Source organism: Echeneis naucrates, chromosome 6 (assembly GCF_900963305.1).
Source record: "Echeneis naucrates chromosome 6, fEcheNa1.1, whole genome shotgun sequence".
In the NCBI taxonomy this organism is placed as follows: Eukaryota; Metazoa; Chordata; class Actinopteri; order Carangiformes; family Echeneidae; genus Echeneis; species Echeneis naucrates.
Window position 1 is genome coordinate 11,109,969 of NC_042516.1, and position 17,175 is coordinate 11,127,143.

At 41.8% G+C, this 17,175-nt stretch overlaps 1 protein-coding gene across 1 annotated transcript in view; it reads left to right on the plus strand.

Moving 5' to 3' along the window:
- spaca6 (sperm acrosome associated 6) overlaps positions 1-17,175 on the plus strand; it is a 43,108-nt gene that overhangs the window by 4,746 nt on the left and 21,187 nt on the right. Inside the window, exons 2-3 of the mRNA XM_029505295.1 lie at positions 16,669-16,755; positions 16,967-17,038. Coding sequence (XP_029361155.1) covers positions 16,722-16,755; positions 16,967-17,038 — 106 coding nt within the window. The 5' untranslated portion in view covers positions 16,669-16,721. The remainder of the gene's footprint in view (positions 1-16,668; positions 16,756-16,966; positions 17,039-17,175) is intronic.

The window sequence follows — 17,175 nt, forward strand, 5'->3', positions numbered from 1 at the left end:
CTGTGAGAAATCTAAAGAGCCTCATGAGTTGGGTGAGGGGGGGCGGCTGTGGGGGGTTGGGTAAAAAGCAAGCGATAAGGAAAATGCATGTAAGTGTGATAATTCTAGCTCAGCTCTCTCTCCTCCTGGCCCTGTGCCCTCTCTAGTACGTCAGTCATGTATGATTTATGGAGCAGCTTCCTGAGGAATGGGCTTTGTTGATGTCTCCGACCAACAATGAGAATCCCAGACACAGAGCCCCCATCATCATGAAGTTATTTTTCATTAGAGATATTTCTCATAGTTGTTAAGGTGATATTGTAACGGTTTCTTAAACATACACATTTTCTTTTTGATATGAGCCAGCTAGATGAACAGCTTTACAACTTTTCACCTTCTGTTTTAGCCAGTTGAAAAATCTCTGTGTTATTTATGGAGTTTTAGGAGCCAAGCTGGGCTAACAGACTGCTAGCTTCACTTTGTCTCTGCATGTTGAATGGTATCAATTTAAATTTAATTGGAGTATCCTTTTTAATAAACAGAGAGGAATTATGAGACTCTTTTATCTTGCATGATAATTTGTTTTATCAGGAAAATGCCAACAACAGTTTCCGGATTCAGTTTATTATCAGCTTTAATGATTTTGTCTCTTCTCTGTTATATTATTTTAACATTTTAATGCTACAGAAATTGATGTTTATTTGATGTAAAAAAAATAGTTGATTAAAAGTAGATTAAATGTATTAAAAAAATGATTGTCAGCACTAACATTCAAAAGTTACAGAAGTTAATAAAGAAGTGGTTTAAAGTGCCACTATGTCTCTCTCAGCAACATTTAGCACAATTAGCATAGCATTCACAAGCAACTCCATTATGCTTTGCAGTGATACACAAGCTCTGCATTGGCATGAAAGCTGTCAGCAGCTCGCATCACACAGCGACACCCTCAAGTGCGCCAGTTCTCTGGTGCCAGACAGTGAGGAGGAGATGTGGCTACAGTGTGAAGAAAGGGGAAAGGGAAAATGAAGGCGTAAAGAAAGAGGCAGTCTGAGAGGTAGAGACAAGTGGGTGAAAAAAAGCTGTAGAAAAGGCGCCTGAGGGAGGAAGATGTGGTTTGATGCTGGAGCAGTGGGAGGACAAGAAAAGAGGAAGGTGAAGGGCAGGAAGAGGTGAAATCATTTGTGTTGATTGTCTGTCTGCTCAGTGAATCATAAGACAATGAACCGCAACAGCTCCCAAGCAATAAAAATTAGTCAGCCTGATGGTGAGTACAAGCTGTTTGTAGTAAACTGATGGTCCAGCTAGTAAGCATCACACAGTACAGTCTATAATCATTATATAAACAATCATTCTGAACACTTAGTCAAAAGCCGTCGGTGGAAGTAAAACTTGCCATTTGTCAGCTGTTCTGGTTAGCGTGGGTTGTCAAGGTCACATCTGACAGATGAAAGAGAAGCTGCGGTTGGTTGCTTCCACAGAGGGATGGAAAGGTCAGGAAGTGGCCCCAACACAAACACCAGATTCATTGTTCAAGTTCAAGGTAACACTGAATGGGGTTTTCATTCAGTTGGCTCAGCGTCCGTCCTCTGACAAGTCCTCGATAAGCCATCTGAGAAGTTGCTGTTTTTAAAGGGGTCGTAATTAGCGGAAAACCTTGCCTTTGGCGATTTCTGAAGTTGGTGCCATGTTGTTATAACTATAAACTAATTATTCCAGTGTTATTAATTTAAATAGAGACTTTGGCAGAGCATTCCCACATGGCTGCTTATTTTAAAACAAATAGCTGTGAAATGTCATTTAATACATTGTGCGCACAAGAGACATGTGCTCAAGTGTGTCCACTGTCCTTTTAGACAATAAACAAGGTCACAGCCAGAAGGTCAGATGTCAGGGCAGAGCTTCCCCGCCTCCACCTCCAGCAGCGTCCCCCCCCCCACCTTCTCTGTTGTGTCTGTTCAGTTGTCAGCCCCTCATTAACTCCTCACAGGGGATTTCCTGTTCACCTCCTTCATTTCCCTGTTCCTTTTTTATTTTTTCCAAAATGGAATGGCATATTAGCTGTTTTTACAAAAAATGAATAATGAAGTCCTTCACGGTCATTGTGCTGAATATGCAAACAGACTAAATGTTGTAACCACAAGCAAGGAATTAAAAAGGTAGTCAGAGCCCCACTAAACCAGCCACACTGACGAATCTTTGAGAGGTCTGGGTCCGTAACTGATGACTTTGTGTTCTCATTGAGTACAGTACAAAACACACACACACACACACACACACAAGCACACAAGCACAGGCACATCATTCAGAGTCTGACTCACCCCCTTTAACAGAAAGTCAATAACAATACAGGAATGATTAATCAGTCCCTCTGAGGCCCCTCCCTCTCTACTCACCACCTTCTACTCTCTCTTCTCAACCTCACTCACCCTCTCTCAGCTTAGTATTGATCTGAATGCATTTGCTTCCCATTTATTCGTTTGCCCCCCTCCCCCATCACGTGCACGCTGCCACTGCATCGAGCGGTCACAAAGAACCTTTTACACAGGAGTGTCTCCTGCGCACACAAACAGCGCACTCTCAAGTGTGTGCACATGCAGCAGCAGCAAACACACATTGCTGCAGCATAGATGCCAGCTGATACCAAGATAGGAACCATACCTAACTGCATTGCACTGAAGGATTTAGCTTGATTGTTCTGGAGATCAACTCGTAAAGATCCTTCCTCATAGCAAAGGTGCGCTATGTGTGCGTTCTTCTTTGTTAGCTGCACGTACATTAAAGTGAGCACGAGGCAGCAACCTTAGAGGTTTAGCTGATAGTTCTTTTGACCCCCCTGTGTTCCCCCTTACTATTCTGGTTGGTGGCACACAGGTTGCCATGACACCAGACTGTTTTGTCTGCCCTTTGACCTCTTTAGGGGGTGCTGTGGTCAATCAGGCATTACATGTGTGGGGCAAATAGAAGGAGTAGGGGATGGGGGGATGCATTTCCTCTGTAAAAATTAGGTCCAAAAGGTTCCTCTATACATCTGCTTTGTACAGAGTAGAAGCTGGAGAGCCTCGGAGAGTCTCACAGTGAAACAAAGACACATGTGCACGTACAGACATGGCAGCGCTCTGCAAGGGTAAATGAACTAGGCTGGAGCTCCCAGGGGGTGGGGAGTTATTATGCTCATTGTGCAGTTGGCCAGCTAAAGCTGTTTGGCAGCTTCTTTTGAAGTTATATTTATCAAACCGGAGCAGGAGGCTTAGCACTCCAAGCTGGTGCATCACTTTGTCCATACTGCAGCATGCATGTGTGCAATGAAAGGGCTTTCAGATATCAATATTTAGCCCCCCGTAAGTGTCTATCTAAACAATCTCAGGCAGAAAATTAAGCATCTGACAGAATTTATTTAACATTTGCCGTGCTTGGTAATGCCCTTTCCCCAAACGGTAAAATGGTAATAGACTTATCCTTAGTAATTTCCTTGTTCTACTTTCACCACCAGTGGGATGCTGATCATACTGAGATGGTTTTGTAATGTATCCAAACATTAATGACAGAATTTGAGAAGTAAAATGTATCAATTGAGTACTGAGTGTAGGTTGACGCAAATTACGAAGTAATTCACTCTGCAGAGTGAAAAGCTTTTTGCACTGTTAGTCCCTCTGTTCTGATCGTCAGAAATGTGACAAAAGTTTGACCTTCTCTCATGTTAATACACATTGTGATAACTGCTTGTCTAATGGCATCATTTAGACGGTAGCTGTAGCTTCCATATTTTATGATGACACCTGCTCTGACTGTGGTAGGTACTCTGCTTATATCCTTCACCTTCCTCATAATTGTATGCTGATGTTGAAACACTTATTCAATAGAGGTGTCAGTGTGTGGGTTGTGTTTCAGAGCTGATGCTCTTCTTTAGAGCAGCTCAGTCCATGTCCTTTCTTGTCCAGTGACACTTCAGCTGTTGCAGAGACTGAACCTGTGACCTCTCCGTTAAACAGTCCTTTTATTCACAAGGTTGGCATGTCTCCCTCCCTCCTGTGTGTGCGTGTGTGTGTGTTTCACCGCCCAACTTCATGTATAAGGAATACCACCTGCCCCACTTTGACAATGGAGCGTTACTAAGGTACTGATATTTCTATATTCTACATTTTACATATTCTCCTAACTACCAACTTAGACTTCCATTTCCATCTTACAAACCACCTGACTAAACTATTAACCTGTCACTTTGTTTTTCTTGAAGTTTTCGATCTTATGGTGTAAAAATGGTGTATACTTGGACATGTACATGTTTACCTAATCATGTACAATATGTTCACACATACCTAAAGCCATGCAGAGAAGTTTTATCATAGCGTCTTAGGCTGATATCTAAAGCCCAAGTAGCTTGAACCACATGACCTACACACATTTCTTCTTCCTACGTAGAAACTGAAAACTCAGTTATTAGCCGAACATTTATTATTCAGGGTATCTATCTCACAGAAATTGACAATTCTGTTTCCATCTTGTGTTACTCACACATTACTGTAATGCAAAACCTGCACTGGCAGATTCTCAACACATGAATGCTCCAGGGTTCAAGTTCAAGTGCAGATACACACAGTTAATGTCTGGAGAAACTCAATTCAAAACTCCTTTTTAAAATTCCTAATTGTAGTTTTCATTTGCAATCTGAGTGCTCTTGTTCACGTACTGCTCCTCAAGGTTTCAGTCATTGTGGGCATTGTGTCACCAAGATTTCAGGCTTTAACTATGCCGTTTTTGATAAAGATATGAATTTACACAGTTCTCTTTTATCTCCTAAAACCATCAGATATGTAGTTTTCTTGTGTTTCTAAGAATACTGAATGAAGCCGCATGAAGACACCAAGTTAGTTCTCTGCTGTACATACATTTTGTGTTCAATTTCTTTTAGTAATTTAGTTTGAATAGAAAGTCAATTAAATGAAAGCTTAAGCCTCTAAATCAAAACCCACACACATGGACATCTGTTGACTGATTCAGCCCACATTCCTGAAACACTGTGATAGCCAGAAGGAGCTTTAGGCTTTTTATATAAAGTTTATCATTTGCTCTTGAATTGTTTTGCAAGCAATTATCTCAGGGGGTAATTAACCATGTTTATCCAATTCAATTACACTAGCAGAGAGTCAGTTAAACAGAAAACAATCACCAAGCTCTGATGTAATCCTTAAAGAAAAGCTTAGATTTGAAACTAATATATGTCCAAAACGAGAATTTGAGTCTTAAACTGAAATACAGAATTATTTTTGCCAATATTTCCATGTTTTAAGTGAGATGCCATTGCATTTCTGTAAACCCTTTGGCAAAATAAAAGGCCAGTGTATTTTTTTTACCCCATGTTCCCAACACAACCGCATCCACACCCCCAGCCCTTTAAAAATAAAAAGTATTTCAGTTTTAATAATCACATACTTCCATTGTGCATCTGATTGGGAACTTTGAGGGGGAGGATCTGGGCAAGGCCCTGCACGGACCAATCCCAGCATACGTAGATTGATGGTTGTGCCATAGCAACAGTTTGGCTAGTTGCCAGGCTATTGGGGTTGCCAGGCAAAAGGTTCCCATGGCAACATTCATTTTGCCATCTTGGTATATGAGGCTGGCGACAACCAAAGCAGATTAGCGTAGGGAAGAGGATTCCTCTCACCTGGGAGAAAGCACATGCATATTTCAGCAACTCAGAGCATTACTCTCTTCTGTTATTAACATTGTAACATTGCTGTGATGTTTCCCTCAGTTAGACATTTTGAATGCATCTCTGCAAAGCAAGTGAGTAAAGGTGTTATATATTCATTTTTAACATTGAAACTCCACGGCTTTGACCGATGAAAATGTTCCATTTTTCCATTTTAACGGAGTTACATCCTGTTAATTTCATCACTGCCTATCAAAGCTCTGAAAGACAACATCTTGGTGTAGCCGTGAAGTGATATCACAGTGTATGTCACTGTGTTCGGGGATTATGATCACGTATGAGAGGAATTTGAAACTTGGAAGCAAAACCATCCCATTTACGAATCCTCCCAGACATTTTTTGCGGTGGAGTAGTCTTTCTCTGCGCAGATACTCGGAAAAGGCCTGCTTTAGGGTGGAGTGAGTGCTCTTGCTTGCTCACAGAGAAGGATAGCTGACACTGGCACCATTACGCTGCATTTCTGCGTGATTTGACTGTGAAAATATTGCAGACGCCGAGTATAAAGTGGAGAGTGTTGTGGGTATGAAAGACGACAGGTCAGCATGTGTGGATAGAGAAGGTAGGAGGGTGGTATGAAGACGAAGGGTGGTTAAAAGGTTAAGAGGCGGGAAATGGGGACCCATGAGGGCTGAAACAGAGAAAAGGCTGAGTGAGTGAGAAGAGGGAGCAGATGAGGAGAGGGGGAGGTTGCACTTCAGGATAGGGGAACAAGAGAGAGTAGCAGAGAGAGGGGATTAGGGATCTAAACACATACAAAAAAAAGAGTTAGAGAAGATTGGCCCCAAATTCACCTTGCAACATTCTTACAGCGACACAAGCATGTTTGCACAATTGCTTCAAAGTTTTTCAAATAGGATCTCGTTTCTTCTTCTCTCTGTCTCTCTTATTGAACTTTGGGGCTCCATAGCTGCACAGTTCAACATGAGGTCTACAGAAGGAACTTTTCTGTATTGTAACTTTTCTTTGTTTGATGATGGTTTCCTTCAATCTCAAGTGCAAAAGCGGTGTTTTCATAAAAAAAGGCAGAGCTCCAATGTATTTTTTTCAGACTCGGCACAAGGTTTGAACCTTTTCTTGCGTGGTTGTAATTCCGAAAGAATCTTATTTTGTTATTTATTTTCTGTCTGGAAAAGATACTGTTTGAATTTCATTTACACAGCATGTCATCTTGCCCCAGTTACGTCTGAATCTGTGCTCGGAGTAACGTAACACTCTTGGCTTGTGCCTTCTGGAATGTAGCATTGTGCCAGTAAATGTGGTACTGAGCCAGTCAGATATTATGACTTCTACAGAGACAATTCACTGTTATGCAAAAATGGTTTAAAGTTTTTTTTTTGGGGGGGGGGCTTCTTCTTTTTTTTCTGTCTGCGTGTTAGATAAAATAAATTCCATTTTGACAGTGCAGCAGAAGCCCCCTGGATATAGATATCGCAGCTGTCAGCAAACTTGATGGTGATGACAGTGTTATGGCAGATGCCATTTAGCTCCATTGAAAATCTGGATATTAAGTAATAGAATAAGACAGCTTATTGGGACAAAGTGCTGCAGGAGCTAAAGGGTTGAAAGTGCTAAGTCAAACATTATGGTTCGATAATAAGTTGGATACTAATGTTTTTTCATGTCAAAAACAAACAAACAAAAAAAAACCCATTCTGAATTTTCATCATTACCTTCCTGAATGCGGATGTGCTTGCTGACTTGTAACTTCCAATATCAAAGCTGGAGCAGCCGGACCCTGATTGTTCATCAACAGTCATTTTGCAGCCGTCAGTGTTGCTCTCTGGGGGAGTCCTGTGCCACTGAAAATATACGATGAGAGAGGTGGAATTGTGGAATTGAGGAGGGAGTTTGCACTGTCACCAGTAGAGGGCAATAGCTCCTAAGAAATTGATGGAAATGACATGAATGCACACAGGAAGCTGTGCTTTGCTTTCACCCACACCTGGATGAATGGCCTAGATGTGTGGAAATGGATATTTATAGCATTCCCATAACATTATCAGTCATCAGATCAACGTCTTTTGTCTCAAGTAGCTAAGATTGTTTCAGCCTTATCTTAAATTCATCCATCTCATGATGTTCTTGATGCGTGGACATTCTGCTCTGTGTAGCCTAACCTTCCTTCACCTGAGCTTCTCTGCTGCAGCTGCTCGGCACTTTAGTTTCTGTGGCATCTGTGGACTCTTTGCAGCAGTCAGTTTATTTCCCAAGCCTCCCATTTCTATCACGCTTGTGAGTTCATATCGCCTCCAACAAAACCCATCATTCAGATGTCCTCTTTTCCTGCTATTGATCAAAGCCCGATTCATCTCCTGTTTCCACACGCACACATTGACACTCCACCATCTGAGCTCAGAGGGACGATGTGATACTTTGCTATCTCAGGGAATTTAAATTTGTTTTCCAAAATCCACACACAAAGAAAAAAGCAGAACAGCATGAAATCATTCTTACAAGGCACAGAGAAAATCAAAGGGGTGACTGCCTTCTGATTCTGTATGTCTCAATCTCACAACCTTCTAAAATATTTAGCGAGTAAATAATTAACTATTTGGCCGTGTTGCGAACAGCTACAGCTAAGAGTGAAGTGATTGGCCGACTGGTAAACAGAAGCCAGACAGGTGTGTGAGGAGTGCGTACACCTACGTCCTGCTGGTGAAGATCTTGTCTGGAGAGCAGTGCTACAGTCTGTGCTCTGCAGTGTGAGGTAGTTGGTTGTATGGTTTCGCATAATAAAGAGCACGGAGATAACTGTACAACCTTCTAGCTTTCCCTGCGGAGTCACTTCTTGCTACGTCTAATGTACCCCCAGCAGAGAGGTAAGTATGTTTTTACTCCGCCAAAGGATCTCCTAGTGTGTAATGACATGACTCCCTCCTTTTTATAACTGTGACGCCTTTTATCCTTCCAATGATCTATTCAGATACACTCCCCTTAGGCGAAGTCCTCCTGAAGCCTTTCCAACTTCCCTTCAGCTTATGTGTCATTTTGCGTGCAGCTTTTGTAGCAACTGGGCATGTTTTTCAGGAGGTCCACCTGCGGCTTGGCAGATTATTAGTGGAGCACTTGTGATCAGAGGTTCCCTCTGCAGCCTGTGAAGAAAGGACGACTAACTTCCATTTTTATCCAGCAGCGTTCTTCAATTTCAGACAGAGACCGGTATTAGTGTAGTGACGACAGTTGAATTTATTATTTCATTCATAGTTTCTTTGGACTGGAAAAAAACTGCAATACCACCCCCCCCCCCCCAACCTCTCATGGTAACCATAAGAAAACCTCACCACTCCCTTTATAAAATCACAAACACAACACACAACACAAAATACATTTAAATTACATGAGCTACATACATTATACGCTGCCAGGAAATCATGGCTGCCCAGTCTGTGTTTGGCAGTAATTCATAATGTCCATTTATTACTGCTACCACAGGAACCTTGTGTGGCTGACATTGAACTTTCACACACTTTCTGCTTCTATGTTAGCACACCAACACACACTAATTTATCCAGTTTCATTAGCCCCCAACCTCGCTGTCCTCCCATCCTCTCGGTATGTCAGACTGGTGGTTGAGACAGCAGCCATCTGCAGTGCGTTATAGCCAGCTCTCCTCCTCTCCTGGAAAGGGAAATTGTGCTGATTCGGCACTGTCAGTTGTGGTGTTCTTTATCATTCACCGCACAAAGCAGCTCTCCTGCCAGAACAGACAGCTGAACGTCTGACGCTTGCAAGGTGTCCAGGGCAAGGATAATGTACATGGGAGGAAGGGCTATATCTGCGCTGCCTGATTCTCTTCGCTCATACACCAAAGACTGTTTATACCAGTAGTCTGTTATGCTTGGCTCAGTTTCCTGCCTGGCAGATGCTGCACACTCTCCGTATGTGGAAACAGATTTTTATACAAATATTCATCCACATGCAACTACGCTGCTCATAAACATGGCTCCCAAGTTTGGAAGTGTAAGTATAACACCGTACCATCTCCCAGTGGGGAGCACCTCGGGTTCCTTTGAGCCCAGTTTATTGATTTTGATTTGCCACTAAATTTTGAAGATAAGAGTGACGAGTAGGACGTGCTGCCAAAAACAATGCCGTTTCCAGTCACTTGGAATGTAACGGCGGACTAGAGCACCCTGAGACAGACAAGGCAGACATCATCCCAGACTGATGATGTCATCCCTGTGGAGCACTCCCAGTGCTTTGTCTCTTAGTGCCACTGCAGAGTGCAGCCGCAGGCACACACACGTGCATGCACACCCACCCAAACACACACAGTGACACACACACACACACCTGTCTGTAACATTCTGTATTTGTCCCTCAGGTACGGACACCGGTCGTTCCAGAGAGAGCTGCTTTTTCTTGATTTTTTGAGCCAAAATGGCGTCCAGCTCGCTGCTGTCTTGGAACGCTGTGCACTAACATAGTTTATTGGCAAGAGGGCAGATAGAGGAGAGAAGGCAGAAACTCCCGCACTCTATAATCCATTCTCAATCACGATCTATGTACAGCAAACGTATAGCAATTTGTCTTAGTGACATTAACGTAGGATCGGATAGAATATTTGTGCTGCACTAGCACATATTGCACTGGAACTCACATTTAGTGCAACAGACAGTAAAGAGCCTGCAGTACACATATCACAGAGATAGCATAAAAACATCCAGCATGTTGTTTCTATGCAAATTTAGGTGGCATGAAATTACGGATTGCGGCTACAGAGGAGGATGTGAAGAGTCCTGGGAGCTGTTCATAAAACAGTTACCAAGAAATGTCCGAGGCAGAAAATACATTCAGCTGTCTGAGGAATACCTGCTTCTAACTGACATTGTATACAAACAATATGGGTGCATCATGAACATTCATGAGCCATTATATACATATATATATATATATATATATATATATATATATATATATACACACAGACACAATTCTGTAGTGTTGTGTTTCTAGTGTGACTTAAATTTCTGAAAAGTTGGATCCTCATTTTGCATAGTTATGAAACAGAGGCCTCATCTAAAAGCCTTTTGTAGGAATGTGAAGCTGAGTTTATGTTCGTTCTTCGAGATGCTTTGAATTGTCTATGTGCTTAACTGGGCCTGTTTTTTGCTTGCTTGTTTGTTTTTTTCTCAATTTCATTTTTCCTTTTTTTTTTTTTTTTTTTTTTAAGCCAGGGATTCAGCCGGCTATCCATCAGGAGAGGCCTCTGTCACTGCTCACTCCTTCTGGCCAAGTGCGATGTATATTCTCTGTCGGTGTAGTCTCATTTTCCCTAAATGTGTGACACATCAGTGATATTCTCTGTTGTACAACATGGTCAGAACACTTAAAGGCCATTAATGATGCTTACACATCAAGTGTAATGTTTATGCTCCATCTCGCTGAACAGACAGCCAATCAGTGCCTCTAAATTAGATTTACTTTCATTTCTGAATTTCCCTCAGGGCCGTATGATTTTGTTATCCCACAAACGCAACTGCAACTCTGTCCTCTCTGAGAAGAGCACAAATATTAGAACCAAACTGCCTTTGGACACGTGAACTAAATTGAGAACTGCACGGAAATATGAAGAAACATGAGGGGTTCGAAAAACAACACATCATTAAGCATGCAAATCTGAGGCTATTTTCATTGTTTACACCAACATTAAATAGTCTCCATTTGTGCACCATTTGCATGAGTTGTGTTGTACAGAGCAGCTAACTGCACTTTGTCCACCTCTGATGTTAAGCTGCATAATCAAGGCACATTCTTGTAAATGGCAAGGCTTTCCACGATGGGTTTATTTAGTTTGTTTGATGTCCCTCCAGCTGCAATTTACAGTTGTGTTGGAGCCACCACCATAAATCCTGTAATCAATTTGATGATGGTATGATTGCTGCACACATAGGAGGAGGCAGTAATGTCAGGCTCTCAGGTTCATGAGACTCCTGGGCTTCATATTTTCTCTCTATTCTCATCCTATTAGAGATTCTGACCCTCCCCCTCCATCCCCACTTTCTGCTAGCCTCTCTTCCACCACCTCCCCCTTCTTTCTCTCTCTCTCTCTCTCTCTCTCTCTCTCTCTCTCTCTCTCTCTCTCTCTCTGTCTCACACACACACACACACACACACACGCACACTCATTTCTCTTTCGTTGACACACATATAAACACACACACATGCACTCACTGCACTCCTATTCACTCTCTCTTTCCGTCTCTCACACATTTACACGCATACACATATCTCACAGACTGGAGTGTGTGTGTGTGAAGGGGGGGTTTAGTAGACGTGTGGCTTGAAAAATGTGAGAGGAAGAGAGGGAGATGGAGGGTTGACGACTAGAGAGTGTAAAACAGGGAGAGAGAAAGGAAGAGGAGAGACTTTGAGTTGCAATGAAAGCAAAGAGACAACTGGAGACCGTGAATGCAGCACTGAGGGTAAAAGAGTTTGTGTGTGTGCGCATCGTCTGTCATTTGAGGTGTGTAAGCGGGCATGTGATCACACAAAAAGCATGCTTTTTCTTTCTTTCTCTCACTCTTCAGCCATTTGGAGCTCTGAATGTTTGTGTCATTGGCCCGGCAGAGACAAAAGGTGAGGAGCTGTATCGATGTCTGTGTTAGTCAGGTAGAGAGCAGTATAATGGGATCAATACTATTGTCTGTAACCTACCTGCCGCTGGGCTCTCTGTCTGGCCCCGGCATAGACCATCAGAGCGAGAGGGAGCTGAGAAGAAGCACAGATTCCCTTTGACCGGGAGAGGAAAAGAAAAGAAAAGGCTGACTTTAAGGTGACTATCTTTTTTTTTTTTTGTTCTTCTTCTTCTTCTTGTTTGTTTCAATCACAGAGTGAATGTAGAGTCATTATTGTGTATATATTTTTATAGAGGGGTGGCGTGTATTTTTTATCTGAAACTTTTTCATGAATAATTCCTCTCTTCTAGCTTAAAATATTAACAGTGTAAGTGTGATGTTCTGTCTGTGTTTGCACAAGCTGAACAGCCTTTCAATTAGTGTCTGGGCTGTTTGTTGTTGACAGGTCATGTCTACGCTTCATGTTTGATTTGCAGCTTGTTTCAATTCTCACTTTTCTTTCACACCGTATATGTAAATCTCAGATAAATATTTGCCTCATTATGATTTCCTGGTTTTACATCAGGATGCTGAATTAGGAAAATGAGCAGGTGTCAAGGAATGGCTGTGTTGCACAATATGCATTGACTGCTGCTGCAGTTATAATGAATGTGTTCAAGAGAAATTTCCATTTCTGCTATGTGCGCTTTGTGCTATGATTAATTCAGTTTCTCTGACATGAATGGTAGAATTTTCATCAAGCTTCACTGTAGACACATCCATAATTCATTTTTCAGTGAAGTTACAGAAAATATCTTCAATTTCCTTTTGGATGCCATATCCTAAATGTGACAAATACTGAAAATCGCCCCCCCCCCCTCAAATCTTTAAGGCCTGCACTTGATATAGTCAACCTGTTGTAAAAACTTAAAAGGCATTAATCCAATCTAGTTTAATGCAGGATGTAATGCAGGCACATTGCACCTTCACTCACATTCACGCAAAGATGTTTCACATGATGAAAATGTGTTGTCGCCGACAGATGGGTCCCAAAATGTGTTAATTTGCTAATTTCCCCCTCTCCACAGCCTATGAACATTTTCAGTCTTCTTGAGTCAGTGTGTGTCATTCTGCCTGTCTACCAGTGGGGGGCATTGTCATTTATCCTGCTACGCAATTAATTTCTCTTTCTTTCCTTCATCACCAAAATATACAAAAAAGTTTTTTACCTAACAGTAAACTGGATGTGTATAGTTACATTAAAGACCGATCAATGTCTTAAATATCGTCTGCGTCCTGCTGTTCATCTTGTTTTTCATAACCATTGAAAAGTCATTTCATTTCGAGGGGTAAGTCAGAAAGCAGACTCTCTAATTGCGCCTCATATTGGGCTGATGAAATATAATAATAAGAACAGCAATAGCACAAGATAATGTCCAACCTGTAAGAGCTGCAACTGAAAATGTCTCGACTGGATATATGCTCTTTGTAAATTTTCTTTTCCAGGGAGTTTTAAGCATTCATACCAACAACTATGGTGAATTTCCCTTACTATGGTGCATAATTTACATTTTTGGGATATATATATGTATATATACATATATATAGATTCATCTGTATATCTGTCTTATGTATGTGTATTGTTTTAAGCATAGAGCAGTCCCTTTTTATCCTGTTACTGCTGCATTTCCTACGTATGTCTGAACTTGGGTTTTAAATAAATTTTAGCTCACTGATGCCTGAAAAGCAATTTTTCTATCTAAACAGTAAAAACTTGCCAGTGCTAGCACATTAAATCAGATTCAAAATGGTCATGACATTTAACAAATGTTGATTGATTTGTTTTCCTAAATTAATGGCATTTCCTCCACAATTTGCTTAAACTGCTGCACTGCTGCGATTATTAGCACCTGATGTAAAGAATATAAGTTTCCTTTGACTGTTACTCTCCAAGCAAAAGCAAAGTGTTGGTCAAATATGATGTTTTTAATTGAAATAATTGGTTTTGCTTCCGTTCTGCAGTAAACCAAGAGACCGGTCGGTGCCGCAGAATCCAAATGTCAAATGAGGTCATTTCTTTGTCTGGGTGCAGCGACTCTGCAGTTCCTTATTTTATTTAATACGTTGTTGGTTTTGTATGTCAACTCGCTCTGTGTCCAAAGCCGTCCCTGTGTATTTTAATTTCCCAGTATGCCCCTCTGTCCCTGAGACCCTTAACCTGTGAGGTCAAAGCAGGTCACAGGTGAGGTCCTCGGGAACAGGGCTGCATTCAGTTTCAGCAATCCCATAAAGAAAGAAGCATTTTTAAGATTTTTTCAAACAATAATATCCTGTTTTAATTATTGGTATTTCATTTTTTTTGCTCCTTTGAACCACTTTAACTGCAGAAAAATCGTCAGATTGTACAATGTCACATGTTTGCCTGTCAGGTTGGACAAGAAGGTGCTGACTCCTCCTGCAGCACAGACACTCTCAGGGGGCCAACCCTATTGGCTGGCTTTGTGTTATAGCCCTCTGTGGGGGCCTACAGGAAGACAGCCGAGGGTTGTGACCCCGCCATACATGTCACCTTCAAAAATCATTGGAGTTCTTAGTTGCATGTCATGTTTCTCTATATTATGCTGAACAAGTTTCTCTGTTTTGTATTTCTGTCTCAATAAAATGTGCCAAAAAAAAAGTCTGTGAATCTGTGAATTTATTGCAAGACATCTCTCTCCGTCTGACACCCAAAATAACACCATAGGTGTTAAATTTGCAATGTCCTTTATTTTGCACAAACCACCAGCTCTCAGTGTGATTAATAGCATCTTGTGTATATTATTCCCATCTCTTTTTCTGAATGATAGAGTGTCTCATCTTTCTCATAAATAAAAAATGTCCTTTCCTTACAACTACACATTTCATAAAGCTGTGAATGAGCAAATTTTATGCTCCGAAGCTGCGTGTAAACATTTTATCAAAGTGCCCTTGCCGCCACACACATGGTGTATACAAACAGACATAAAAAATGCATTCCCTCCTTCTCTCTCTCTCTCTCTCTCTCTCATGCACACACACACACACACACACCAGAAATATCTTTGGGATTTTACGTCTGACTATCTGACTATCTGACTTTGGCAGTCCTGGGGCAGACTCTTCCCTAATATTGATTGGGTTGTCTGCACGGAGACAGATGAATGCATTAGTACCCAGCTCACCCTGCCACTGGAAATATATTAAGTTCATGTATTAGGCACCCTGTCTGGTTGCCATGGAGATGCACCGGGAGTGAGGGACTGGGGGGTTGGGGAGGATGGAAGACGAGTGGGGGATACAGGATGTGATGAGGCAGTCGAGTTGATTTGTAGTCCTTCTTCCTCTTCCCGTGCCTGTCACTTGTGTGTCCTCTGTTACCTCTTCTTGCACCTTCTTTCCCCCTCCCAGGTTTTCCTCAGTCATTATCTTATTCAGCAGACATTCTTTCACTTTTACTTTTTCAATTTTCCTAAACTCCACCAGAAAGAATGCGGCATTTTCTCTGTCTCGCCGGCATCTCTTTCTTTGATTTTATCATTTTCTTCCTTTTCTTTTCTCCGTTTGGTTTTCGTACTCCATCACGCCATTTTCACACCAGCAGTTAGAGTTTTATTTTTTTCTCGCCAATTCATTTTTCACTTTATCCTTCCACGTACGCAAGCATTTAACTCCCTCTTCATCTGCGTCTCTCCCCCCTGCCACTGCCACCTCCCTCCTTGGCTTGCTCCATCTCTGTGCTCTGCAGTAAAACTGGTGCATTGAGGCAGCAGGAAATGGGGACTAGAGACAATAGAATGGAAGGAAGTATAAAGAGGAGCCTGTGATGCGCTCCTCTCAAACCCAAGCCTGTTGAGGAGAGATGAGAGGAATCATTTGATAATCTTAATTATAAATGGTACATGCAAACAAAATTCATATTCAAGGCTTTGTTTTATTTTTAAAGCTTCACCCAGAGTACAAAAACCAACAGCTTCCCCATGTGTTGTCACTGTGAGACGAGGATTTGAATAAAAACAGTTTACACAGAAACCTTTGCTTAGTCGAATGCTCATATACGAAATGTGCACAGCTGCCTTATGGCTCATGTGTGTTAGCTTGTTGTTCAGCACCTCTCTAAGCTGCTATCACTGCTTGGTTGACAAGCTGGACAGTGTTCGTCTGTGCTCGGGTCACATTTTGACTGAACACAATGTTAGGAATATCGATGCCTGCTTCAGGAAGCTGGACCGCATATTCAACAACAACGAGACTGTCATTGATGCTGGAAGAGTGGGTGCGTGAAATGGATTTTTCCTCAAGGAGAGCAGAATGAGTAAACCAGCTAAACAAACAGCACATATCATGAGCAAGCTGCTTAAACTTATAGCACGTGTACTTGTGTGATGTGTGTGATTCTTCCAGGAAAAGGTTACGACAAACAGCTGAAGGAACTTCTGAATGCAGAAATCCTGCCCATGGCAGACGAATTCAATGGGCAGCTGAATGATGGTAACTGCACACAGACACGTAACCGCACAAGTAAATGAGTCTTTCAAGCATGAATGTCGAAAAAAAAAAAAAAGGCCAGACATGGAGGCGAGGAAGTAACGAGAGATTTCAAAATGATACCCTAAAGCGCACCATTCAGGACGTGTTGAGCCAAATATCTCTCTCTTCCTCCACCTACTCCGCCTCTTCCTCCCCATCTATCATCTATCAGACACGGTGTATGAGAAAAGGTTGCAGAAAGCAGCAGACAATTTCATCGCTGCTGCCTACAAACTGCCTAGAGGTGAGACATGGTCTGTAAGCCGTTCCTTCATCTTTTTGTCTGTACTAAAGTCTATATTAGGTTATTACAGTTCCATTGGGTCACAGTGCTCTGTCTCTCTCTCTCTCTCTCCCTGTAATAAAAGAGTTATTGCCTTT